Raw genomic sequence first — 27962 nt, forward strand, 5'->3', positions numbered from 1 at the left:
GCCCCAGGTTATCTCTTTAAGATAAAATGCTAAAGTATAATTGGCAGAAATATGTATGTGTATATATATGTTTAACTTTGATATAGAGAAGCTTATGCCCAAATTATATTCTTCTAAACAGTTAATGAGAGTGCTTTACACCCTCCTTAAATGCTGGAAAATGGAAATGGTGAATTTGAACCTTCCTGCTTATTCCGGAATCCATCTTCATGACCACTGTGTCCCACTGCCGTTGGAAAAAAGGAAGACTTAGCTGACTAGGAAACAAACCTGAACAACCGCTAGACTGCCTATATTTGTAGTATTTTTTATTTTAATTATTTTCAAAATAATCTCTTTGATATTTTTAGGGTGTATCAAGGTCAGAAGAAATCAAAAGAAGCTCTCCCCCTTTACCAAGAGGCTTTAGAATATATTGAGATGAGTAAAGGAGAAAGAAGTCTTGAGTGTGTACCGGTATTGAGGGAATTAGCTGGCGTAGAGCAAGCCCTGGGATTTCACGATGCAGCCATCAACCACCAATTACAGGTAAGCTGCAACATCCTGGCCCCCAAACCTGTTTAGAGCCAGCGGTTTTCATAGACACAAGTGGAAGAGCAGCTCTGGTAATGTCCCACTTTGTTATTTGCAAATAGCAATTTATTTGCAATAACAGTAACAATAACAATTATTTGCAAATAATAATTTGGGTGAAGAGAACACTTGGCCTGGGGTAGATGTTCAACACACATCTTCATAGAAAGGCTCCAGTGGGTGCAGATCCCACACCCAGACTCCATAGAGACAACTTTCCTCATAGCTTCATAAGTTTTGATATCCCACATACTGTTTCTTTATCCTTTTAGAATCTATCTATTTAGAACTTATGTTATTCAATTGATCAGGGTTATTTTCTGTGACAAAAGTCTATCCCTGAAGTCACTTAGAGTCATCTGTTACCTGCAGTTCTATGTTTTCATGATTAGATTCTTCTGTGAGTTTGTCCATCAGGACTCTCCAAACAGAACCTATTATATATAGCATCTATACATAGAGAAAGAAAGGTTTATTTTGGGAGTTGGCTCACACAAATGTGAGGACTGACAACCTCAAAACCCATGGGGTAGGCCGGTTCCAACACAGTGGACAGATGGGGAGCGGTGGAGTAGAGAGACCAGTAAGAGGGCTCTTGAAGTAGCCAGTGTTGAAGGTGATGGTGACTATTTGTGCATGTACAGAGGGGAACAGGTATGCCTGGGCAGTGGAGAGGCGGTGAGTCTGAAATGCCCATAAGGTGTATGAATGGACATGACAGCTAGGCAACTAGATAATCAGGACCAGATCTCAGAAAATAGGTCAGAAGTTCTCTATTTATCCATAGTAATTGTCTTGGGAGAGGATGATGTCACCTAGGGAGAGTTTTATGGAGTGAGAAGAGTATTATGATGGTCTTGAGGAACTTGAGTGTTCATTGGTCAAGTATCCTGGCAAAGGAAACAGAAAAATTTGCCAGAAAGACAGGAGGAAAAGTAAAAGAAAAAGATCCTCTATCGTTTGATACCTTTAGTTGTTATGGAGGACATAGAGTTGTTGCGAGGATGAATGAGTTAATATTCGTAATGTGTGTTAACAGCAACTGACCTATGGTGCTACATACGATGTTTTTTAAATTTCCCCTTTTCCTTGCCTCTCTTCTCCTTTCTATCTCTTTCCCTTTTTCTTTCATTGATGACTTTGTGGTAGGAAATGTTAGGTCAATAATGAGTAGAGAAACCAGATTGTATAGTAAGTGAAATATGGAGAAACAGAAGCTTTTTTAAATGCCTTTTTTTTTAAGATTTATTTATTTATTTGTTTGTTTGTTTGTTTATACAAGCACTGGGTACAGTCAGAAGCGCGGGAGGGTGAGAGAATTCACCAGAGACAGAGCGGAGAGCAGAACAGGCAGACTGACGAAATACACTGCTGAGGGGAGCAGCAGGCGGCAGGAGAGGTCTGCGCGCCATGTGGGACCCTCGCTGGCGGCCAGGGATTGAACCAGTGCTGCAGAGGTTGCAGGCAGCTTCGCAACCCAGCGCTTAACCGCTGCGCCACCAGGGAGGCCCTTTAAATGCTTTTAAGCTTTCAACCTTTCCTTTACATCATTACATCTGAATTTTGAATAAGTCAGATTTCTCTATCTTCAGGTTATCAAAGAAGTTTATTCAGTTTTATAATACTAGTAAAGTTTGAGAAATTACTTGTTTATTTTTGAAGATAATAAATATTAGAGAGTGCTTAACTATATTCTTACCTCTTATTTTTAAAGAGAGAGCTTGGTGAAGTCAAAATAGCATTAAATTTGAAATCACAAAAGAGTTCAGACTCTTCCATTTACCAGCTGTTTAATTACACAAGTCATTTAACCTCTCAAAAAAAAAAAAAATCTACAAAAGACCTTATCCACTTCACAAAACTGCTCAAAGTTTCAAAATGCTTTGAGAACTATTAGGCATATTGCCAGTTTAAGCTACTTTAAGCTACTTTTATTTATTAGCAATAATTACTAAACATTTATCAAGGTTTTCCTTTTCTTTAGGAACTTTACCTAAAATAGAGAATGGTACAGTGTGGCCACCGCTCTCCCAGGGATCGCATGCCTCAAAGCCATTTATTAAGTACACACAAAGAAAAGGGGTTTTGTTATTTCTCCTCTTATTTTTCACTCTTCATTCTTTTGGAGTGAGAGAAACGCCCAGAGAGAAAAGATCTTTTATTTTCTGTAGAATGTAGAAAAGTTCCAAAGTATTTTAGGAACCAACCCATTAAAGTGAGAAAAATAAAGCAAGCCCCGTAGGGTGGCCCACAGGGAAGGCAGCAGACCAAGGGGCTGATGAAAAGGCTGTCGCCCATCCAGCCCCTGGCAGCAGGGGTCTGCAAGAAACCACACAAACATAATTGTTCCTGAAACTCCTCATGGCAGATTTTGGCAATAGGACCTTATTTTCCTGTCCAAAAAAATAAAATAAAATAAAATCACAGGATTTCATGTCTGTGAGTGAGAGTATGTTTGTGGGTGTATATAAATTAGCTCTGCACTAGCTTGGATGCTTTTTCACATCTCTGACACTTGAATTGCATATTTCTGTTTTCAGTTTTCAGGGCAGCTATGCTGCATTTAAGGAAGTTTAATTTGCAGAGTATAATGAAATCATTTAATTTGTCAGTTACTCTAACAAAGACTATAGACTGAAAATCTGGCTTCAGGTTTCTGCTCTGGGTGAGTTACTGGCCCAGCAGATGCCTGCTAGGTACTCCCATGAGGCTCCTGGCAGGTACAGATTCCTCAGCACACATTCAGGGTGGCTCTTGTTATAGCTTCACTTGTGATAGTCAGACAATGCTATTTTTTGTTTATTTTTTAAAAAGATTTACTTATTTATGCATACAAGAACTTGGGTACAGGCCAGAGATGCAGGGGGTGAGCGTATTCACCAGAGACAGAGTGGGGAACAGAACAAGCTGGCTGACTGAAATGCACTGCTGAGGGGAGCAGCAGATGAGACAGGAGAGGTCTGGTGTGCCATGTGGGTGGTTTCCTGGCGGCCACAAGGCCGAACCTGCGCTGCAGAGGCTGCGGATAGCCTCATAGTGCTGTGCTTTACCCCTTGCACCACCAGGGAGGCCCCAATGCTATTTTTAATTGAGAAACTTCCAGAAATACTAGTTGTTTTTGTTTACAATTAGAAGAGATGTAGAATGCAATTATGATTTTATTAATACTAAACATCTTCAAAGAATGACATAAGACTTAATCCAAGTGCCATGCTGTTCCTTTTCATTAGCAACTATTTTTAATAAAAAATGCTAATGCTCATTATTAAAAAAAAATATCAAGCCGTGCAGAAAAGTACAATGAAGTGGGTGTCAAGTCATCCCAAGCCTCCCCTCCCGTAAGTAGCCTGTCCTCGTTGAGCGTCTTTCCTCAGTTTCTGTGCAGATGGGTTTGGAAGGACAGAGAGAGGAGAGAAAGAGGAGAAACACTGATGCATTTGACAGCACAAAAATGAAAAGCTGCTCTGTGACAACAGAGTGTCAAAAAATAAATGTCAATGAGGGGAAAATATAGAGAGTTCTTATAAAATTGAAATGTAAAAGAAGGCAATAGACATGTGGACAAAAAACAGGAACAGAGCTTTACAGAAGAGGAAATCCAATAAGATCTGTATAAAATCATTTCACTCCAATGAAAGAAATGCATTTAAACCAAGGAAATGCCATTTTTGACCTACTCATGAGCAAAATAATAATGTTAGATGAGGCTCCTTGATGGCCCAGGCTCAAGGAAGCCAGCCTCCATGTGCGCTGTCAGTAGGAGTGGGGATGGACACCCCTCTGGGAGAAAGCAGTTGCTACCCCTTTTCTAGTTTTATAATGCACCAACCCTTTGACCAGCAGTTTCACAGCTGGGAACTTACCTAACAGATGTATGTGCACAAGTGTGCAAAGATGTATAGCAGCAGTGTTGTTGGCAACAACAAAAAATTAGAAATAGGGCCTCCCAGGTGGCACAGGGGTTAAAGTCTCAGCACTATCAAGCTGTCGCCAGCCACTGAGACATGAGTTAGGTCCCCAGACAGGGAGCTGACCCACATGGCGCAGCAGACCTCTCCTGTCTCGCCCGCTGCTCCCCTCAGCAGTGTATTTCAGTACATCTGCCAGTTCTGCTCCCCACTCTCTCTCTGGTGAATCCTTTTACCCCACCCCGCACCTCTGGCCTGGACCCCAGTTCTTGTATAAATAAATAAAAATAAATCTTTAAAAAAAATAGAAATAGCTTTAAAATTTATCAATGGGAAAATTACAGTATGTCCATCCATGTGACAGACTCACAGGAGCCACTAGTGACAAAGAGATGGGGGTGATGCCCTCCCACGAGAGATTGCCAAGGGTACTATTCATTTTAAAAAGCCAGAAGAAGACCAGAATGTTAACAACCAGATATCAGACTAGAAAATATTTTGCATGCGGTTTGGAATCACAGGGCATATTTCAAATCTCTGTTCAGCCATTGACCTTCTATGTGACCTTTCGGCAGTTGTTTCATCTAATTTCCCCATCAGTGAATTGGGCTTTTAATCATTCTTGGGGGTCACTCTGAGATGGAGCTTGTGCCTGTAATTCATTTGGCCCCGCAAGGAGGCTAAATGCACCGAAGGAGCTGTTGAATCACCCTCTGTGTCTTTCTGGTGCTGGCCCTCAGCTTTGCAACGAGATCCTGGCCATGCTAGTTGAAGACTTCTATTGTCTTTCTCCCCGCCTCCCCACCAGTTCTGTTCTTCAGGGCAAGTAGACTGCATTCAAATTCACAAAAGTTCCTAGAGCTGCTTGTATGCTTTTCCCCGTGTGGAGGGACAGGCTTCCCTCTGAGTCAGTGACCCCCTAATCTCTACCAAGTGGGAAGCAGTCAAACCCCATATTCAGAAATGGGGTCCACACTCAGAATCCTCCCTGTATTATAAGTTGCATATAGGATCTACCCGCACAAATTGAAGCATCCCTTTTGCTAGTCATCAGCTTTTCTCTTCGAGAACTATCACATATTTTATAACCCCAAGGGGACACTGACTAGGTCAGCGCCCCCCAGCAGACTGTGTCTGTTGACAGCTAGATGGTGCGGAGGAACCCATGGTTCCCCAGAAATGCATGGGGGACTCACGGGGAAGTGATGCTCTGTACCGTGGCAGGGCTTGAGGTGGCTGATTTTGTGAATAGGGTTGCAACGTGGAATAGGAAAGGTTTTTGTTTTCTTTTTAAGTTAATACAACATGCTGGCAGCTCAAGAGACTGAGGAGTATTAAACCCTCCGCTTCAGCTTCAAGATGACAGTTGATAAACATATCACCACAAGATATTGAAAACAACAAGGCGGGAGGAAAAATACGAGCCGGGAGAGATGAATGGATCAGGGGAATGGGTCTGGGCGCCCTCCACAGATCCCCAGGGGGCCCCTGACCCGGGCTGTTGCACAAAGCCAGGAGGGCCAAGCCCGGCCTGCTATGGGTCTGTTAAACCAGCAACTGGGCCTTAAATGCTCTGGGACACATAGAACGGAGAGATCTACATCCTCTTAGCACACAAAGCGTTGTACCAGATCTGCATCCTCTTAGCACACAAAGCATTGTTCGGGAAGGGTGAACAGGGGTTTCCTTAGCTATTTGCTGGCTGTGCCGGCTTCCTTGACACTTGCTCCGCTTGCTTCTCAATCTGCATGGCCCCAGCCCTCAGGGTCCATGGAAGGCCTTACAGGGGCAGTTGGGTGGGAGCAAATGGGTGGGCTTCCAGGCCCCCTCCGCCTGCTTCAGGTGAGAGCATCTCCACTCTTACTGTTCCAGGGCAGGCGAGGGGCACCCCAGACCCCCCAAACCTGCCTGCTCTAAATAGGTTCTGCCATCTGCCGCATCAACACACAAAACATATGAGACTTTAATGGGAAGGAACTTTAATACAATTAGTAAACAATACAGGAAAGGCAAAGAATATAGTTTCTAAATTAAGCACCCAAAGTTCCCCGTCCCCTCGTGGGTAAAAGTCCACCCAAGTGGGATTGGCCCAGATCAAGGCCTGAAAGCTGCCACAGGTCTAAAGCACCTTCCAGTGGGGACCCACATAAAAGGATCAGAAACAACCAGACCAGTCTGGAAGGAAAAGAGCAAAATCAAAATCAAGACAAAAACCGCCATTGTCACCTCCTCACGGGTCTCACCCACATCTGTGTCACCCAGTCCACAACCAAAAGGCAAGTGCAGTTTCTTCACGTGTCTCTAGGCTCCATGTGCCTCCTCCAGGTCTCCTTCTGGCTCCATCCTGCTTCCTTCCTTCCTCAGTCTCCTTCTGCAGGTTTGTCTTCTCTCCCTAGCTCCACCCTCCTTTGGGTGGGGCAGGAAACCTAGAACTTCCCCTTTCCTGGGGACCACCCTGCTACAAGCCCACCAGATCCTGAAGGGCCAAGGTGCCAGATGGGTCATCTGCTGGCTATTTTAGTCTGCCATCAGCTCCTCTGCCTCCCTCACAGCTCTGCCCTGGGCCCCAAATGCTGAGTCTTAAGTCTAGTGTTCATGAGCCCTTTGCCAGCTGGTTGGGATACACCCAGACTTGACTTTGGCAGGAGAGAGAGGACGGGGTATACCTCAGCCAGTCCCTGCTAGGTCCCTGCAAGTGGGCTGTGTACCTCTACAGAAAGTCACAGCCCCTGTCCTACTATTCCCATTTCTAGTTCCAGCCAATGCTGCCCCCCTCCCTAGCATGCCCACTGTGGTGAAATCTATGGCCTTGAGGTCTCTCTCCTTGCACTTCCTCTGAGTGAAGTATAGTTGAATGGAGCTTTTCCTCAATTAACCCCTTACACTGTGTCATCTGTTTCTTGCCTGATAGGTACAGGCCAACCTCATCGATACTGAAATCACTGAAAATGGCGATGGGAACAGGGGTGGATAGGCGGTTTAGTGAGCCAGGTCCTAAAACCTGGTAAGGGGCAGTGTCTGTAAGTTGAAAAGGATCAAATTCCACCCTTGTATTTAGAATTCATCTGTGAACTCCTTTGAGGCCAAACCCCTGCCTGATTTTTTTGTGAATTCCTAGTGTTGGCACAATATCTGGCATGTAAAAGCATCTACAAATTAGGATGAATTGAATTGAATATTATTGAATTAAATTAAACTGAATTGAATTTTACTGAATAAATGAAATGCTAATCTTGCACATTTTAAACATCTTGGGTTCCCTTTTACACTGCCCACATTGCCCCCCTTTCCTCTCCAGCATATGGTTTTAAGAAGCTTCATGAACATCAAATAATAAATTAAATCAGGGATTGAGTTTCTGAAGTACATAATGAATAATAAATGTTTGCTTATATTAGCATCTCTCGTGAAAAAAAAGTTGAGGTTATGAAGAGTTTGTGATAAATTCAGATCCCTTAAGCTTTCAGGGTCCACTTTCTTGCTATTGTAAGCTTTTTTGCCCTTGGAAAACCTCCCACCTCCAAGGCAAACAGCAACTTACACAACTTTCAGAACATGTAGTGATTCATTTGAAATATATTTTGATAGACGTGTCTTTTGTGTTGCCTTATATTGTCATGTTGAGTGAAAAAAAATCTTTTTAAATATGAATTTGATTTTTAATCCATCTAAATTCCTGTGTTTTGAAAGTCACTGTAACAATGAGTTAAATCTTGCCATCAGAGGGGGCTCCTCTTTAATAGTGGATTGTAGGGCCTCCCTGGTGGCACAAGGGGTTAAGACAACCTATGAATCTGTCCGCAGCCTCTGCAGCACAAGTTCGATCCCCTGCCAGCCAGGGAGCAGCCCACACGGCGCAGCAGACCTCTCCTGTCTGGCCTGCTGCTCCCCTCAGCAGCGTATTCCAGTCAATCTGCCTGTTCTGTTCACCACTCTGTCTCTGGTGAATCCTCTCACCACCCCCACACACACCTCTGGCCTGTACCCCAGTTCTTGTATGCATAAATAAATAAATCTTTTTAAAAAAAATAGTGGATTGTAGAGAGAGCTGACCTCCAAAGTAAAGATGATTCAATTTGCATTTGGGGTGGAGCTGGCTTTTATACTCTCTCTTCCTTTCCCCAAACACTTAACATGGGATAGTTTCACTCTCTTTCTGGGGTGTCTGTTGCCTTTTCTTCCATATATAGCTGACCCTTGAACAACTCAGGGGTTGGGGTGCTCACTCCTACCTAGTCGAAAATCTACATATACCTTTCGACTCTCCAAAATAACCTGACTAATAACCTGACCTGAAGCTTAATGGTTAATCAACAGCCAAACATGTATTTTGCACATTTTGCTTTATAGACTGTTTTCTCACAATAAAGTAATCTAAAAAAAAGGAAAGGTGGTAACGAAAATCATAAGAGAAAATACATTTACAGCACTGGATGGTATTTCTAGGTACTACAAGTTTACTTTGTTTACAAGATGAATTATCATTTCCTATATCACCACTGCCTTACATGATACAAAACACACAATGTTCTATGTATTACTAACACTAGATATCATATGAAAAGATAATGTGGAAAAAGAAATTCATATTTACTTACAGATACAATGATTTGTGCATTAAAAATATTTATTGAAAAAACAATCCAAAAATCAGAGGAGCCTCACAGTTCAAATGTATGTTGTTCAAGCATCAATTGTACTTGCGCCTCAGAGTACCCATTAACTGAAAAGCATTTCCTTCTTTCAGGCTGAATCAAAAATAATGACTAGTGTGGGGGTCATCCAAACTGTTTACTCAATTTATTTAATCCTATAATTAGAAAAGTAGTTTTAAGTCAAAAGATAGTGTTAGCATTTATGAATAAGAAATACTCATTATTCTGGCACATCAATAAAAGTTATTTCCAGGAATCTTGATTTGGAATGGCCCCAGTAATGGGAAGTCTAGAGCTACTATCTCAGCTGATTTTAACATAGAACATTAACATATGAAATGTGTTCAGCTGGTCATCAGAAGAGCAAATCTCTGTCATTCTTATAGTCTCACTGCTGGGTTGGGACTAGAAGGTTCTAGAGGTCTAACTATCTCCAAGCCAGCTCCCACAGATTAGTCATAGCTCCTGGAGACTGGATGAATCAGGGTGCTTTGGGGAGTATGTTGGCATCAATTAGTGATGTCTGCCATGGATCAGGGTGGGAAGAACGGAGCATTCGTGACATGGTAGGAAAAGCAGAATTTGATGTTGCAGTATCAAGGTCAGAGCCTTCTCTTCATGCCTTACTAGCTGTAAGATAGCCTGGATAGATTCCCCATTCAGCAACCTCAGTTTTCTCATCTGCAAAATGAGGATAATAAAAAATTGTGACAGAAATTAAAATTGGTGTCACAAATGAAAAAGAATTAAAACACAGCTTAACCATTTGTGACAACATGAATGGACGTTGGGGGTGTCATGCTAAGTGAAAAAAGTCAGAAAGAGATAGACAGATTCTGTATGAGCTAACATTGGTGGACTCTAAAGAAAATAATGCAAAAAAAAAAAACTCATGGAAAAAGAGGTAAGATTTGGGGTTACCAGAGGCTAGAGTTTGAGGGTAGGGGAATTGGGTGAAGGGGTGCACCCTTCCAGTTATATGATTAATAAGTGGATGTTAACGACACTTACTGTGGTGATCATTTGTGGTATGAATGTCAAGTCATTGTGCGGATCACTGCAACTTACAGAGCTGTGTGTCAATTATATCTCAGTAAAACTGCAAAACAGCACGTGCAGCCAACATCGTAGCTGTAGGTACGTTTTCCCCATTGCATCCTAAACTTTCTCTCCTTTCAACTCAGGGTTTTTTAGTTTATCTGTCCCTCTTTTGGGGCAGTTGATTGTGCAAGATCTGCCATCTCGTCCTCATGCCCTGTATGACCTCGCCGTGTATCGTTCGGTCCTGCCCACACCTTCTAGCCTTTGCCTTTCCCATAACCAGCAATCCATAGTGCATAGTGTCTGTTATCAGATGAATGTAAACACATACTAATGGCATTTTTAAAACTCCAAATGTTGACAAGCACATGTGTCACTTTATCTTTTTATTCAAAGGGCTGAAATTTGCATTTCATCATGTGATAGGAGTATTGTTACTTTTTGTTCATAGGACCATTAGGATTTTTCTTCTTAAAGGATTTTAAGATATGTTTTTTTTTTTTTTTAATTTTTTTTTTTTTTAATAGAGGCATGCTTTATTTATTTATTTGTTTGCTGGTTTGTTTGTTTGTTTTTTGTTTATACATGCACTGGGTACAGCCAGAAGTGCGGGAGGGTGAGAGAACTCACCAGAGCCAGAGCGGGGAACAGAGCAGGCAGAAGGACCGAAGCACACTGCTGAGGGGAGCAGCGGGCGGCAGGAGAGGTCTGCACGCCATGTGGGACCCTCCTCCGGTGGCCGGGGAGCAGCCGGGGATCGAACCGGCGCCGCAGAGGCCGCGGGCAGCTTCGCAACCCAGCGCTCAACCGTTGCGCCACCGGGGAGGCCCTTAAGATATGTTTTAAAAAGGGAACTGAGCTGTTTTCCATGTGCAGGTAGCTCCTGTGGGCCAGTGCAGAGGGTGCAGGCAAAGGGGCCTGGTGCATCAGGTAGAGGAAGGAGTTTGGATTACTGAGGGTGAGGCTGCTGACACTGGGGCCTGGGTAGGTCCCCCATTCTAGGCTGGCCAGAGGACAGGGTTGCTGGGATTGCCCTTCCTTTGCATGGCACCCACATTTCTTGGTCCATCGCTGCGTCCTTGAGATCTCCCCCTCCTATGCTGACACTGCACTCTCGCAGCGGAGACTTTGAGATTATTTACTTGGTGACAGGCCCAGGCCGCAGCACCGAGCCATCTGGACTCAGTGCCCAGTGCTTTCTCTCCACGGCACAATGCTTTTGAAACCCAGCGCTCCCAAGAGTGATTACGCTGCCACATAAATCATATTGTCCAGCTTGCTAGAAAGTTCTGTGGCTTTCTGCTTATCACTGCAAAAACATTTAGTTCATTGTAGCTGCTGCTAAGCCCATAAACAAACATGTTTCTTCTCTCTGTGGTGACAGGCGCATCACATCGTCCTGAGCAGAAACCCCTCTCAAGAGGAGGCTGGGGGCTCCGCCCACTCTGTCGCCCGCACTGCTGTGGCTTCTGGGAACCCTGAGCACCATGGTGAGAGTCTTCTGTGGGAGACAACCCTGCCTGCTCCCTTCGGCATCAGGGTCAGCACACAGCTGCCTTGGGGAGGGTAAAGAGTTGTGACAGGGTCCTGGGGGGGGGGCCTGTCTGGCTTTATCTGGTCTCCTGAGGCTGTACCCCTCTGGGATTTTCCAGAGCCCTTGGTTTCTAGAGCCTTCTTGTAATCTTTCACTTTCAAATACAGCCAATCTCCATCCAAACATAGCGACCGAGAGCACCACAGCCTCCCCGGTGGCTTACAGAGAAATCTGCTCTGCTTTCAAAGGTGATCTATTTTTAAAGATTGTTGTGGAGCTTTTGTGGCAACAGATCTGGCCGGTTGGAACATGGCCTCCAGCTCCCACAGGGCGGTGCTTTCCATCAGGATGAAATCACAGTTTCAGGATTTCAAAAGGAAGTTGCCATTTACGACTCATCTGGTTTTTCTTAGCCCCACCGACTAAGTAGGGCTTCGAGCTGTGGGGATTCTTGAATTCACATCCTGGGCTCGGAGCATCTGGTACCCTTCTACTGAGGGAGAACACACACTCTGGTGACTGTGTGGTGGTTGGTAGACTATTTAGATACCATCTAAGTCATCAAGAAGCCCTAGAAGTGCATTCCAAAATGTCAGATAAAAATATTATGTTTTCTATTAAAGTAAGGTCCAATGTGTCAGCAAGAATGAAATTGGTAGCTGGAGATGATTTGGGGCTGAGAAGTCGAACTAAGACGGGGAGTCTGGGGGTGGGAGACACAAAGGGGATGCCTGTCTGAGTAGCTGGTGTGCAGAACTCTCCGGGCCAAGCAGGGCCTCCAGGGAGGATATAGGAAAGGGATGCTGGTGTTTCTCTGTCTGTCCTCTTGCAGAGCCCTCATTCTGCTCCCCTGGAACAGTTTTAGTGCCTTTCCAGAGCTGGAGGACCTTGTCTAAGGATAGAGAGAAAAGGAGAACTTTCTAATCTTCACTCCATAGACTATTCCACACATGACAGCTTCAAAACCTTCACACAGTCAACATTTCGCCCGTCTTGTTGATGCCTGAAATCCCTTTTATAGGGGAAAAGAAACTTCCATTTCACAACTATTAATAAACACTAAAAGTGCAAATGCATGTTTGATAAAAACCACTAAGCAAGCAGGAGTCACAAATTTAAATGCCTCTAGGAGCCAAGCAAGGTGAATGAAAGCAGACAGTTATTAGAAAGCAGTAGCAGCAGCAAGCATAATTATAAATGGCAGCTAACTGTTGGCTATAGTATGAGAGAGACAATATGGAGTAGTGGGGATTGTGGCAAGCTGGAGAAGCCTCTGTCCTTGGAAGGGAGCAGCCGCTACTCAGCTCCAGCCCATTGCCCTCACATGGAAGGCAGTCTTATATTAACAGAGCCTCTGCTTTCCCAAGAGAAGGCAGAAATCTGGATTTTTGGGTAAAATCAGTTTGCAATTGATGGTAACTCATTCACATGTGTTTCAGGCTCTGAATGAGACCAGACAAGTGTGCGGGCTGGATCCATACCTCCTAACAGGGGGAGCATGTCCTTTTTTTTTTTTTCTGAAGGATCATTGGAGAGAACAATTTCTCAATGTTTGCTCAATGCCCATTGAAGGCATTGCGCTCTGCAGACAGAACGCCCCCGGCCAGGAAGCCAGTGTGTCAGGCTCCATGCTCAAGTGAATCCTTGAGTCTGTGCCTTCTTCGCATTCCTTATGCAGACAAACTGCCCTAGAAGTCGTGAAGGATTGTGATTGCGTCAGGACTCCCAATCCAGGATCCTGGAATGTTCCTAACCTGTGCATGGCCAGCCTCCCAGAGCAGCCATAGACAAACTTGGTATTAACAGCTCTCCCAGCCCTGCTCAGTGCTCAGGGCATTGGCCTTGTGTTTATAACTCTTCTTCTAAAAGATATTAAAATCAGAGGGACTGAAGCCAAGTACATTTCAGTGTAAACCTTTGAGCGGCAGAGCCCGCTGAGCACAGGCGGCCTTGTTTGGAAGTGGCCTCATCTGGGCCTGGGCTACGGCGGGCCCTGGGACTCTGCAGGGCCTGGAGAGGGCAGAGCGCAGCCTCCAGAGCAGGGATGGGATCCCTGATGAGTGCACTGGCCTGGAGCAGGGCGCATTCCTGAAATGTAATTCCCTATGCACAAATATGTATCTCTCCCTATCCCCACACTTTGCACTTAGCTGTGAAGCATGTGAGAACCTGAAGCTAGGTGCTCTACCTCACAGAAGCTTCCCCTTTCTTTAACAGGTGATCTTCCCTTTGCTCAGCTCTTCCTCCTGTGACCTGCCTTCTCTACGTGCCCCCATGCTGTCCTTGCCTCCCCTCCCCCAGCCCACTCCCTGGTCTCTGGGTCACTGTCACTCCTGGGGTTCTTGTGTCCCTGAGAGACCGGCAGTCAGACAGCCCCTGGCGGACACACACCCAACTCCAGGGGGCTCCTGAGAGGTAACGTGGACCCCTGGAAGCCACCACAGTCAGGCCCCCTTCCTCTTCCCTCCTTAACTGCCTCTGCCACCGCCCTTGCTGGAGCTCCAACCCAAGGCCTTCAGGTGAGGCCTTGGAAAGTGAGTGTGAGCCACCGTGGGCTGTGCACACCCACTTCCCTCCCTCCTTATACTTCCCCTCTCCATGTTCCTTCCTCCTCTGGCTTCACAGCACCTCCTGAGCTCTGTGGCTCTGAGAGACCCTTCCTCAGCCCCGGCTCAGGGCCCACATCTTACCACAAGATGCCCAGCCAGCCCGAGATGGGCCTGCCTCTGAGCTCGCAGGCAGAGGGCAGCTTCCATGCCTGCTCTGTGCTGCCCAGGCCCAGTGAAGGGGGGAGCTGCCGTGAGTGCCGTGGGTTGGATGGAGAAACAAAGGGGAGCCTCTCACTGTTTCTCTTTACTCGTTAGGATGGTGAACCCCTCTCAGAAACCACTAGAAGGTACTTAGAGCACAACCCATCTAGAGGGTTAGTCATTCTCCAATCCACAGTCATTCTCCAAGTTAGACACAAAGCAAGCCCTAGACAGGCCAGGCAGGCACTGCCTGCTTACCACACTCTGGAACTGGGGAGCAAGGACACTGTGGTGCCCTGTCCCCAGAGCTCCAGGGGGCTGGGGAGCCCCAGAGGATAGGCAGGTTGGAGACCCTTGGAGTCACAGAGGAGTAGAAGGGGGGGCCCTCTACCTTACTCCAAGCCCATGCTGGACTCTTTCCAGAAGGACAACCTGCTTCAGAGTTGAAACCTCATCAACCTTTTCCTATAAACCGCCCTCCAGCTCTGTTAATGGGAACTATGTCTGTGGCTGCACCCCTCTCCTAGGAAGCATGAGGTACATATGCTCAGTGATGTCTCATAAAAGCCACTTTCATGAGGCTCCAGTTTTTTACTCTTGTCTTCAGAACTTCTCAGAAAAGCATGTTATTCATACTCTGACTTGGCTTCAAGAAGGATTTCTAGGGCAGCTGATGGGAAGTGCATGTTCTTTACCAGACAAGTAACTGGGACAATACTCTTGACTGCGACCACCACTGAGTGGCCCCAGTGGAACTGAGTGATGGGGCTGGGTTTCTTGTCAGCTGCCTGGCATTGAGAATGTTCAAGGTAACTGAACCCCTGATCAGGCCGATGGTGCCAGGCGCTGGCATCATATACTCTCCCCCAAGAGCCTCACCCAGCCAGCTGCCATCTTGGTTTCCTCAGCTACTGAACCAAACCTGCCCAGAGACAGCCATGCACTTCCTGGGCCCACGTGACTGTGAGCAGCTCGTTCATTCATGCCCAGAAGCCATGACCAGGCCCTGTGAAGTGTTCCTCCTAAAGAGGGCCTTCTATGTGGACCACTAGGGGCCCCACAGCGAGGAGAGACACTGTCCTGCGCTTCCTATGTTCCCAGGCATCCTTGGTGGGCCCCCAGGCCGGCAAGTGGCCTTGCAGAGCCCGTGGCAGCCCCCCAGCAGGGTCTAAATGAGTTCAATCTGTTTGTTTACTGGGTAATAGCACTCCTCTTGGTTAACACCAAGCTAGTTTTTGAGACTTTCCATTTTCAAATTCCCCGGGGTCCTTAATGCTTTTGCAGTTAGTACAGACTATTTCCCAAGAATGTTACAAAAGATAATTGTCACATTCAACATGCCGGCCTCCCTCTTAATGAAAGCTGGCCTCGCTGCTCCAACTGGCCTTAGGACGGCCTCAAGAAAATGAGCCCGGGGTTACTGGAATTTATTTTAATTAAAAACCTCCTGACCTCCAGTGTGCCAAATCGTAACCCCACATTCCTCTGGCTCTTTGAATGAAGCCTTGTTTTCTGTTGCCTGCCTGTGAACAGTCTGATGGGACCGCCAGGAGAGATTAAGCCTCCATGCCCACCCGGTCATCCTCCCTCCCTCCAGCAGACAGCCTGCACCTTCTGCTGGAGGGAGCATGGGAGAAGATTGATGGCCTTGGAACACCTGTGCCCTAAGGCTCAGATTTACAAGCTAAGTCACACTCCTGTACTTTAGAAAGTGACCTCATCTTCTGCCCACGCCTCCAGCATCAGATTGCAGAAGATTCTAGAAGAGATTTTCAAAGTTAGGGGTTGCCATGTGTGAGAGCACCGAAACGGCACCAGCTTAGGGCACCAGCTCAGGCAACAAGGCCCACACCGGGAGGTCGCGTCCCATGCCAGGGACTGTGACCTCTGGCCCTCTGGATCCTGGTCCCGGATGGACCTTCCAGGGCATGGCTCTTCCAGAAGAACAAAGCCTGTTTATCAGGGTGGCTATCTTTAGCTGTAGTAATAGGTCAAATTTTCTCTCATCTCAAAGATTAATTATGATTAATTGGGGGGAATTTTAAGGTCGGAGAAATAAGTCAGGATCTTAAAACAAAGGCACTTTCCTGTATCCCAGGTGGAGGTAAAAGTGGTTTCAGGTTGACAGACTGGGAAGACGCCCTGAGCATCTAGGCTCTAGGCTGTGTTCCCAGGCTCTAGGCTGTTCTCACATGCAAGGGTCCTGAGGAGCAGTAATGGATGCCTGACGGTCAACGTGTCCGTAACGACAACCGTCACCCCGCTTTGACTAGAGACCCTCCAGGACTCTGAAATGGAGGAAGGGGAGCAGTGATGTTAGGAGGCTAATGCAAGGGGGCAGATTCCCAGCAGCCCCTCCCACTTTGCTGCCGCAAGCTAGGCTCCCTTGTCAGAGGCCATGTCACCTTCTTCCTCCCCTACCTTCCTCCTTCACTTCCAAAGAGCCAGGTGTGCTACCCAGCATCCTTTTTGGAAAACATGAATGGGTTCCCTCGAGTGAGAGGTTGTAAGCCCACTAGTCTGAGTTAAGCCAAGCAGCTTCCTTTCTTTCAGCATCTCTGTGAGACCAGCTAGAGAAGGGCAAGGAATGTGTGGCACTCAGGTGTAGGGGACCAGCCTAAACAAGGGGGAGTTGGTCTGCATGTGATGACTGGGGAAAGGAATACTAAGACGTAGGAGGACTTTACAAAAGCAGCATAGAAAGGAGCCAAGCGCAGCTGTATTTAACTGTGTCAGAGAGACTGGCTGCTTACCCAGGGGAGGGGAGGGTGCTCCCCACCCCTGTGTCTTCCTCCTTCACCTGAGCACAGCACTACTCCTGCCAAAGTGCGGGGTCTGACGCTCAGTCCCGGCCAGGTCCACCCTAACTCTTCCAAATGTCTTCTTTATAGTCAGGCATGTCTCTAGGAGAACAAGGCTGAGATGCTGAAAGAGCCTTCCTTGGTTACATTCTTTGGTTACTTCCCAATCAGACAGAAAATTAAAATATTAGGAGTCCGCTGCTCCTGAATAGTCTCATTAGATTTTAGACATGGAATGTTCATTTCTGTGAGGCGTTTAGAATCCACGAAATAAATCCCACATCACCCCCACGCTTGCTGTCATCAGATTATCAAAGTAGCCAAAGTTGATACTTAGCTTGAACATTCATGTTTGTTCCCCTCCATGAATCAGCTACAAGTGAAAGAGATGTAATCGTTTCCATGTGCTAGAATTCTCTCCTCCCAACAGAAAAGTTTGAGTAACACCCTAGAAAGCCATCTGCTGGTCTGGCAGACCCCACCCCCCACCCCTCAGCACCGCCAGCCATTGAAAAAAAGGAACAGGGCCTTCAGTTCAATAGCCTCCTGTCCAGTTAGGCTGCAGGCCCAGGCCTGAGACCTCTCTGGAAGGCAGCACCTCACAGGCAAATGCCTGCCTCTCGCTGGCAGCTGCCTATGTGCCGAACAAAGTAAAGTCACGGTCACTCAACATGCCACTGAAACCCCTAATGATGCCATCCTCGGATGCAGCCTTGTCATCAAGCTCTGCATGACTGTAAACCTTGCAGATCAGTAAAACGGGCTTGTTTTCAGGCCTAAGCTTTCTTTAGGTGGACAAGATTTGATGGATACATTTCCCACGTAAAGCACAAGATTCTCATTATGGATTACAGGTGTGTCCTCGGAGCTATTGGGTGTGCGGGGCTGCTGAAATGCACCTGTGCCTTTTGGCCACGCAACTCTGTCCACTTCCATGCCATTCCTGTCCTCTCAGCTCTCAGTGTGCCACTGGTGTGGAAAGAGATCCATAACCGTGTAACCTAAACTGTCTATAAAATTTAAACGATTAAAAGCTATTGAGCACTGACAAGGTGTTAAGCATGTCATCAGCTATTTGTCTGTAATAACCCCGTGACCTTCACAGCACCCCCAAGGGAATGACTGGTGTAAGGATCCCCTTTCCAGATGACGGAACTGGAGCCCATGATGTGCCACAGTCATAGAAGGAATTTAGAAAACCTAAATAAGGGACCAGGAAAAAAGACTAATTATAATAAAGTAAAAATCAAAATCAACAAGCAACTATAAACCAGAGACACACTACGGGGGGGGGGGAGGGGAGGAGAGGGGAGTAGGATCAAAACAAGGGGGGTGGGAATTGTATGGGGACTATAACCAAGATGAAAATGCATACCTTGTGCAAAAATGAAAACTGATGTAAAAAATAGATAAAATTAAAAAATTAAAAAAAAAAAAAGGCTGCACGGCCAGGACCTGCATACTGGCAGCCTCTGGCCTCCAGAGCTCTCCCACCCTCTCTCTACCACCTCAGGAACAGCCACACCCTGCACAGGACAGCCCTGATCTCACTCCTTGTGATTCCTGGGGTGCTGTGTTCTTGGAGGCCTCTTTGGAAGCACTGACATTCACACCGGAGTATGAGAAAAACCAATCTAAGGGCTGATGCTTTGGAAAAGATATTAGCATAGAGAAGATACTAGCTGGCCCAATCAAGAAACTAGGGAGAAGCCACGAAAATGAAATTAGAGGTGATAAAGGGAAAGTAACTAGAGAGGAAATGTAAAGGAGCAAGCGACCACGTTCTGCACAACACAGGTGAGGTTTCCAAGTGGAAACGCCAGGTAGGCCACTGCCTTTGTGAGTGTTAATCATCCCCAGCAAAGGTTGTGAGTTTGTCATGCCACCTGGAGGCCATCTCCAGCATGCCTTCAGGGGGAGTCCCCGTTCCTGGGGGAGGAAGACATGGCACTCTCCTTTGCTCGAGCAGGCCCTCTGTTAGGGCCAAATTCAACTCACCACCTGTTTTTGCAAAGTTTTCCAGGGACACAGCCATGCTCGTTCATGGCTTTCTCGTCTCTGGCTGCTTTTGCGCTACAACGGCAGAGCCGAATAGCTGCTACAGAGACCATCTGGCCCACCAAGCCTAAAATATTTACCATCTGTCCTTCACAGAATAAGTTTGTCAACCCCTGTGCTGGAGTCCTATAATTTCTCCAGCTTTGGATTAGTTTCTGTGTAATTTCTTGGTTCAGAATTTCCAACGCAAGTAGGTGCGCATTCAGCCCTCGCACATGTGCACGGCCGTGTGCGGTGCCTCGTTATTTCAGATGCCATTTCTCTGCCCATGGCCTCTGGAGGGACAGCCTTGAGGCCTCACCATGGACAGTGCAATTGCTCTTAACTCCATCTTAGGGGTTCCTGGCTGTAATAGTTTTCTGTTGCTGCATTAAAAAAAAAAAGTGCCATTGTTGAAATACCCATTTATAAGCTCACTGTTCTTTTTTAAAGATGTGTTTATTTATGCATACAAGAACTGGGGAACAGACCAGAGGTGCAGGAGGTGAGAGGATTCACCAGAGACAGAGTACAGAACAGGTGGATCTACTGAAATACACTGCTGAGGGGAGAGCGGGTGAGAGAGGAGAGGTCTGCTGTGCCATGTCAGTAGCTCCCTGGCCGACCAGGGATCGAACGCATGCTGCAGAGGCTGCGGATAGCTTCACAGTGCTGTGCTTAACCCCTTGCATCACCAGGGAGGCCCAAACTCACAGTTCTTTAGCTCAGAAGTTTAGCACTGTAAGAATGGCTTCTCTGTTCAGGCTAAAACAGATTGTTGACCAGACATTTTCTCATTCGGAGTGTGGGTTCCTTTTCCAAGCTCATTCCTGTTACTAGCACATTTCAGTTTCTTGTGGTTGTAGGTCTGAGGTCCCCATTTTCCTGCTGGCTATTGGGCAGGGCCCCTCTCAGCTCCTACAGGCCGCTCCTCGCCCCACGGCCCTGTGCAGCTCAGCAGTGGAAGACTTCCTTCTTGTCCAATCCCTCTCACACTTTCCATCTCTCTGCCTTCTTTTTCTGTCACCAACCAAAGAAATCTGTCTGTTTGGTTTTTTTTAAAGGGTTCATGTGCTTAAATCAGGCCCAAGAGATATTCTCACTTTTGTTAAGTGAGCTGTGCCACATAACACAACCTCATCTCAGGAGTACTATCACAGCATCTTCACAAGCTTCAAAGGAAAGGGTGAGGGCCACTTGGTGTCCACCTTGACTTCTGCGGGCCACACTGGATTTTTGCGGGCAGCTCCATCCCAGCTTATCTACCACACACAGGCCTCAGGCCTCCTCTCCGGTCCCCCTCAGGTTTATCCAATCCCAGCCTCATAGAATTTTCCTTTCCTCTAATACCCTCGTGGGCCATCAGCTCTTACTCACTGCTCTGGCACTTCATTCCCTTGCTATTTTTTTGATACATGAAGTTTTCTTTTGCTTGCTTATAAGATTGGCATGTGGTGAAAATGCATTTGTTATATTATAACCATTATGTGTGAAAGTTTGGAATAGCTGGGTTTCTTCCCTCAGCAACATGTCCACCATGTTTTCGAGACTTTTTATGTTATGAAACTATGTTCCAAGATTATAATCAGAGTTTATTAAAGTGAGTGGACCCTTGGAGTCCCAACCTCAGTGAAGAGAAACCAGAGTTATACAAAGAATTAATGAAAACTCGCCAATGCGTTCAGGTCTGCAGGAGAGTTTCCCATTTGCATTAACTTTGCTTACCACATCACTGGGAAAGCTAAGATGTATAAAAACCAAGGAAAAAAATTGTTGTATCCTCCTGTGACCTAAATCTTTTCTAACAAAATAGTCAAATTAGTGGGCAAAAGACCGCCTTTTTCAACTGGGATCTCTTGTTCAAATACTTATAATTTTCCAATAGCTCGCTACTCCTAAAAGCATATTTTTCTATTTCCATTTCAAGTCTGTGAGCAGCTTTCAAAATTGTTATAATTCTCTTCTTCAGGTGTGGCTGAGCAGTATTTTCAAGAGAGCATGGCTAATCTTAAAGATGCTAAAGGGAGTGGAAAAGCCAAATTTCTTACAATTCAAGATGAATATTGCCATTTTCTACAGGCCACTGGACAACAAGAGGTGAGTTTGGACCACCGCCGATTTACTTGGACAACCCTGTTGATAGCCAAAGGGCTACTCCTTCACTCTGTAAGCATCCATTAAGCACCTACTATGTGCCAAGCTCCATAGGGATATGGATGAAAAAGGCCAGGTGGCCACTTTCAGCAGCTCCCAGATACTTGCCCTTGGGAAACAAAAACTATTTAAGAGAATGTAGATGTCGAATTTACTCAGAGGCCTAGACACCTTGAGAATCCTGTGGACTGACCCTGCTTATGCAGCCGGTGGTGCTGCCTGGATAGAGGTGGCAGTTCTTGTGTCTAATTCCTCTCACCTTATTTTGGATAATGGATGGAACTTGCAGGTCTAATGAGAACTGCACAGCAGAAGTTACAGCTAACTATCCATTGAATCATACTGGCATGTTCTCCATGGCTTATAAAAACGGAACATGGCCCAGACTCTGAGTTTATATTCATTGGTAATTAAACCCCTGGGAACTTACTCCAGGCAGAACCTAAGAGCTACCAGAAAAAAACATGTGTTGTGGTTTGATTTATGTAGACAAACATATTTTCTGTTCAGTTCTAATCTATCAAGGAAATCCTTGAGATGAAAAACTTTGTTTCCTTTGTTCTTCAGACTCTTTCCCAACTGCTCTCTACTAATTCTTTTTTTTTTTTTAAGATTTATTTATTTATGCATAGAAGAGCTGGGGCACAGGCCAGAGATGCGAGGGTGGGGGGTGAGGATTCACCAGAGACAAGAGTGGGGAGCAGAGCAGGCAGACTGACTGAAATACATTGCTGAGGGGAGCAGGGGGCAAGACAGGAGAGGTCTGTTGCACCATGTGGGTAGCTCCCTGGCCAGCTGGGGATGGAACTCGTGTTGCAGAGGCTGCAGATAGCTTCATAGTGCGGTGCTTAACCCCTTGCACCACTCGGGAGGCCCCTCTACTAATTCTTAATCTCCACCCCATCTCGATTGCTTAAGGAACATAAGTTATTAATCTCGATTCACCCATGTATATCAGGCCAAAATAGGGCTACTGTAGCCATATCAAATGGATCATGCAGTCAAGTAGAGGGGAGCCTTCCAGAGATCTCAAGTTCTAGAAGTTCAGGGGAGAGTGCTGAGATCAGAAGGCTGGGGGGATGTGTGCCACCATCATGCCTCACCCCATCCTGTCCATCAGTCATTTTACCTCCAAAATACACCTGAGCTCATCCCTTAATTCCCCTTCACTCCTTCCTCCCCCCACCCCGCACCTCCAAGTCATCATCTCCTACCTGGGCTACTCTAACAAACTCCATCTTTCTTCCACTTTTTGCCCTTTTGGAATCCATTCTGCACAAAGAAGCCATGGTGATCATTTCAAGTAGCAAATAGCATCAGTGAATTCCCTTTTGTGAGAGAACTCCAGTGGCTTCTCCATGCCCTTAAAATGAATCAGATTCCTAAAGGCCCATAATACTTTTCCCTCTGGATTCTGTCCCACTTTTGCCTCTTCCCCTATCCATGTCTGGCCACACTGATCTCTCCCAATTCCTACTTTGTGCAGTGCCAGCTTTTGGAAGACTCCTCCCTACTCACCCTCTGACTAGGGCAGATCCTGCTAATGAGGGATTCACCAATTTGCCTTATTTCTCTCCCTACCCTTCATTAGATTCTCCCCATTATTTTTATTTATGGAGGCCTATTTGGCGTGCTCACATATTTGTAAGTATAACTGTGATTGTTTTCTGCCTCTGGTATAGATTGAATTCCATGAGAACAGAGACCTCTTGCTCACCGAGGAGCAACGAGCAGATGGTGGATGGAGTCTGGGTTGCTGGCTGCCTGACTACCCTCGCTAGCTCAGTGGACCCGCCCCTTCCCATTCCCGTCTTGCTTCCTGCCCTGACCTGTTGTGGAGGTAGCTGAGGCCCATCACCACCCATGGTACACCTTGCCTGTGCCACCCAAATCAGTGCTTTGATTTAAAGATGCCCCTCGCTCTTCCAGGTTGCCCTTAGAGATTTTAGCCAACTGGCTCTTTCATTCTAAGGTCCTTGTCAGTCCCTCAGGTGCCCTTGTAAGAATAAAAAACACCACCTCTTCCTCGGTGGATATAGCCGGGAGAGCAGAACACAGGCCAATTTCAGCCTGCCATCCTCCCGCCCGCACCCGTGTGTGGCACAGCCTGTCCACCACATGCGGTGGCCTCGGTGTGTCCACCCTTGGCTTCAGACCCTCACTGTGGGTTCTAGCAGGAATTGGCCAGCAAGGGCTGGACCTGAGGTGAGTTCAGGCAGTCCAGGAGTTCTGGGGTTTTGCTCAGACTATCCCTGATGTGGTCACCTCCTATACTTGGGCTAAAGGCCTGCAGCAACAGGGAGGTGATCTTAGGGGAGGAAGATGCCTTTTCAGGTAAAATGTAAGTGAAGATTACTTAGCCGCAGGTTAAGATAACCTGTGGGTTTATCCAAAAGTTGTTCCTCTCCTGCTCAAGAACCTTCTCTGACTCCCTTATTCCCCCTAGGCAAACCCAGAATCCTCAGCCTGACACGAAGGCCTCCACCACCTCCCAGCCTGTGACTCCTCTGCACCCCCTCTGCTACTCTGCCTGCGTCTCTGCTGCCATCAGACTCTTCCCCCCACTGCTGGGCCTTTCCCGCCTTATGCCCACGTCTCCAGCTTCCCGGGCACTCCTCTCAGCCACCAAAGTCCTATTTATTCTTTACTCCCTCCATTAAGCTTTTCCAACTCTCGGAGACTAACAGTCTGTTTCCTGTAAACCCACGCAGCTTCTCATCCACTGCCATCTCGACTTGCATTCACGTTCACACACATCTTTGTCTAGTTTCCCCATCAGGCTGCCAATGGCATCGAAAGCTTGTTTAGGAAAAGGATTGTGGCTCTTCTTTTCATCACTGGCTCCTCAAAGTCTGACAATCAATTCCCTTGGAAAAGTTGCCAGACCCCACACTTGAACCAAGCCAAAGCCTGGCCCACAGACGCTGGAAAGGGACTTGGTGCGCACAGGGCGCGGGCGTTAGCGTTAGGCAAGTCCTCCCCTCGCTGTACAGTTTACACATTTTCTCTGCCCCACCAGTGATTCCTGTGCTCGCCTAATAGTTTCTGCCTCATCAGCACCCTCACTGCAGTCCCCCACTCCACCCAGCACCTACTACAGAGTGTTGCCAATGAAAAGAGCAAGGCCTTCTAGCGCCTTCTGGCTGTGAGTGCGCTGTGTGCAGTGGGAAAGCCACATTTGTGCCTCCACGTGGAAGTTCGTGAAGGAATTTCAGGAGAAAATGTAGGCGATCTACGTGCAGGGTTTTCCCCATATGTATCTTGGTGACTGTAGAGATTAGTATCAGCAGATTTTGGTTTCCAACCAACTCATGTTTTTTATTCCATGTTGATATAAATAAATCAGATAAACCAAACCAAATGTCAAATATATTTAATTTTTTATCATGCTGGAATGTTTGCTTTCGGTTTCCCAAACTATTTCTTGTGAGAAACACAAAACCCTGGAGAATGCGCTGGGTGTATTCTAAGGAGATAAATCATCAGCCAACTGTAGTTTTCACTCTGGTATGACTGTCACTGTGCAGGGAGGGATTGAAATTAACGGCGGGATTCAGGTCCCAGCTCTGCCACTGGTGAGCTGTCTGACTCAGCAAGTTTCTTGACTGCTCTGGGCCTGTTTCCTCCTTCGTCAAATGAGGATTAAAATTGTGTTTCTCGGGTCTTCCCGGTGGCGCAAGGGGTTAAGCACCGCACTGTGAAGCTGTCCACAGCCTCTGTAGCACAAGTTCGATCCCTGGCCGGCCAGGGAACTACCCACATGGTGCAGCAGACCTCTCCGGCCTTGTCTGCTGCTCCCCTCAGCAGTGTATTTCAGTGAGTCTGCCTGTTCTGTTCCCCACTCTGTCTCTGGTGAACCTTCTCACCCCCCGCACCTCTGACCTGTACCCCAGTTCTTGTATGCATAAGTAAATAAATCTTTTTTTTTTTAAGATTTATTTATTTATACAAGCACTGGGTACAGTCAGAAGTGTGGGAGGGTGAGAGGATTCACCAGAGCCAGAGCGGGGAACAGAACAGGCAGACTGACGAAGTACACTGCTGAGGAGAGCAGCGGGCGCAGCAGGAGAGGTTTGTTGCGCCATGTGGGACCCTCGCCATTGGCCGGGGATGGAACCAGTGCTGCAGAGGCTGCGGGTGCAGCCCAGCGCTCAATCGCTGTGCCACCAGGAGAGGTCCATAAATAAACCTTTTTAAAAAAATAAAATTGCGTTTCTCTAAAGGAGGCAGACTTAAAAGAGCTCACGTGTAAATTGCTTAGCGCAGCCCTTGACACACCAAGGACACCTTGTGTGTTAGCTTTTGTCTTTGCTCAACTAAAACAGATTCCTGTAACAGCTGAAGTGGCTTTTTCTCCAGGTGTCATTTACACATGTGCCTTCACAGTTCAGGCTTCCTTGTTACTCCTGTCTCCTGTTCAACTGGAGGAAAGTAGGTTCGGCTCATGAGACGCTCTATCCAAATCCATTCCTCTAAAAAGGGAAAATACTCATCATTGCATCATTTTTCTTTAAGAAGCGTTGATTTTTATCCGCCTTTGAAATTTTCAACTGAACCGCTTTTTGTGCCTTTCACAGAGAGCAACTTCCATCTTAAAAGAGTCCCTGGAAGCCAAAATGGGAGTGTTTGGGGATCTCAGTTCTGAGGTGGCAGAGACATACCGACTCCTGAGTGCAGCTGACCTGGCGCAGAGGAACCACGTTGGGGCCCACAAGAAACTGAAGAAGGTAAAGCTGGAGTGGCGTTAATGGTGGAGAGAGCCCTGCTTCCCACAGTCACTTCCTCCTGCCACTGTGCTCTTTAAATGAAATTTAGTAAGCGGTTTATTTAGGTAAGATAATCACTTTTGCAGTTGAACTAAATGAACAATTTGGGGGTAAAAAAAATAGTAATTTTTTTAAGGTTTATTTTTATTTATTTATGCATACAAGAAATGGGGTGTAGGTCAGAGGTTCAGGGGGTGAGAGGATTCACCAGAGACAGGGTAGGGAGCAGAACAGGCGGATCAACTGAAATACACTACTGAGGGGAGCAGCAGACGAGTCAGGAGAGGTCTGCAGCACCATGTGTGTAGCTCCCTGACTGGGAATCGAATCATGCAGCAGTGGCTGGCTATAGCTTGATGGTGCTGAGACTTAACCCCTTGTGACACCAGGGAAGCCCAGTAATCCTCTTTTACACACTATTTTTAATTATCCATGTCTTTACCATGGAAATAATTTTTAATTTTTACAGTGTAATTTATCAATTTCTTACTCTACTAGACTCTGTATACCTCGTTTATAGAAGAATTCTGTTTTCTCCTAGTACTTGTATTTCTTTTTAGATTTAGGTTTTATTTGTGTGGATGATATGAGGTATGAATCTAATGTTATCTTTTTTTCCAAGTGACCACCTACGTGTCCAGTGCCATTTTATTAAAGAACCCACATATACTTCAGTGATGTGAGATCACTCTTTTATCATATACTGCATTTCCATATGTACTTGGCCCTATTTCTGGATTTCTGTTCCACTGATCTCCCTTCTTTATCCAAATCCCAGTACTTGCTGTCTTAATTTTAGAGACTTCATAGCATGATTTCATATCTGGTAGGACAAGATCCACTTGGTTTTTCTCCCCTAAGGATATCAGGTTTTCTATATATTCTTGCATGTTTATTTTCAAAATGAGTTTTAGTTTTAACTTGTCTAACCACATAAAAAGTTTGGTGGGTTTTTTTGAGCATTATGTTATTTGTAAATCAACTTCAGGGGACCTGACAACTTGATGATTTTGAGCCATTCTACACCAAAACAAAGGATATCTTTATATTTGTTCATGTCTGCTTTTGTATCATTCAGGCACATTTTAAAGTGTGTTCCTTATGTTGGTTTTGAATACTTCTTAAGTTGATTTCTAAGTATTTTTGCCTTTGTTGATGCTGTTATAAATGGAGTTTTATCACTAAATCTTTTGACTAGTTATTTTTGTGTATAGAAAGACTATTTTCTCTATATTAATTTTATATTCTAGTTGGTTTTCTAAATGAGTTAATTTTAGCATTTATTCTCTCAGGTTTTCTGCAAGTAGTTTTACTTTTTGTTTTCTAGTTCTTATGCCTCTAATTGATTTCCCTGGTCTAATTGCATTGGTTTATACCTCCAACACAGTAATAAATAGCAGTAGTGATAATGGGCATCCTTTCCTTGTTCCTGATATTAGTGGAAATGTCCCTAGTGTTTTTTCATTTAGTAGATACTGGCCATACACACACACACACACACACACACACACACACACACACACACACACACAATTATGTTAAGGAAGTATTCATCAATTTCTATTTTTATGAGTAGTTTTTATTAAAAATAAGTATTAGATTTTATCAAAGGTTATTTCAGCATCAGTGGAAATAATCATATCATACTTCTTATATTATTTAATTTGGTGTACTTTGTTATAATATTGAACCAACCTTGCATTCCTGAAATAAATCCCCGTGGTCATATCAAATTGTATTCTT

General features: G+C 45.8%; 1 protein-coding gene across 1 annotated transcript in view; it reads left to right on the plus strand.

The window, feature by feature from the left end:
- TTC23 (tetratricopeptide repeat domain 23) overlaps nucleotides 1-27962 on the plus strand; it is a gene marked incomplete at both ends in the record, with an annotated part of 52826 nt that overhangs the window by 13493 nt on the left and 11371 nt on the right. Inside the window, 4 exons of the mRNA XM_084253658.1 lie at nucleotides 351-528; nucleotides 11562-11667; nucleotides 21269-21396; nucleotides 26031-26180. Coding sequence (XP_084109784.1) covers nucleotides 351-528; nucleotides 11562-11667; nucleotides 21269-21396; nucleotides 26031-26180 — 562 coding nt within the window. The remainder of the gene's footprint in view (nucleotides 1-350; nucleotides 529-11561; nucleotides 11668-21268; nucleotides 21397-26030; nucleotides 26181-27962) is intronic.

This window comes from Talpa europaea (assembly GCF_964194135.1).
Source record: "Talpa europaea genome assembly, chromosome: 14".
NCBI lineage: Eukaryota > Metazoa > Chordata > Mammalia > Eulipotyphla > Talpidae > Talpa > Talpa europaea.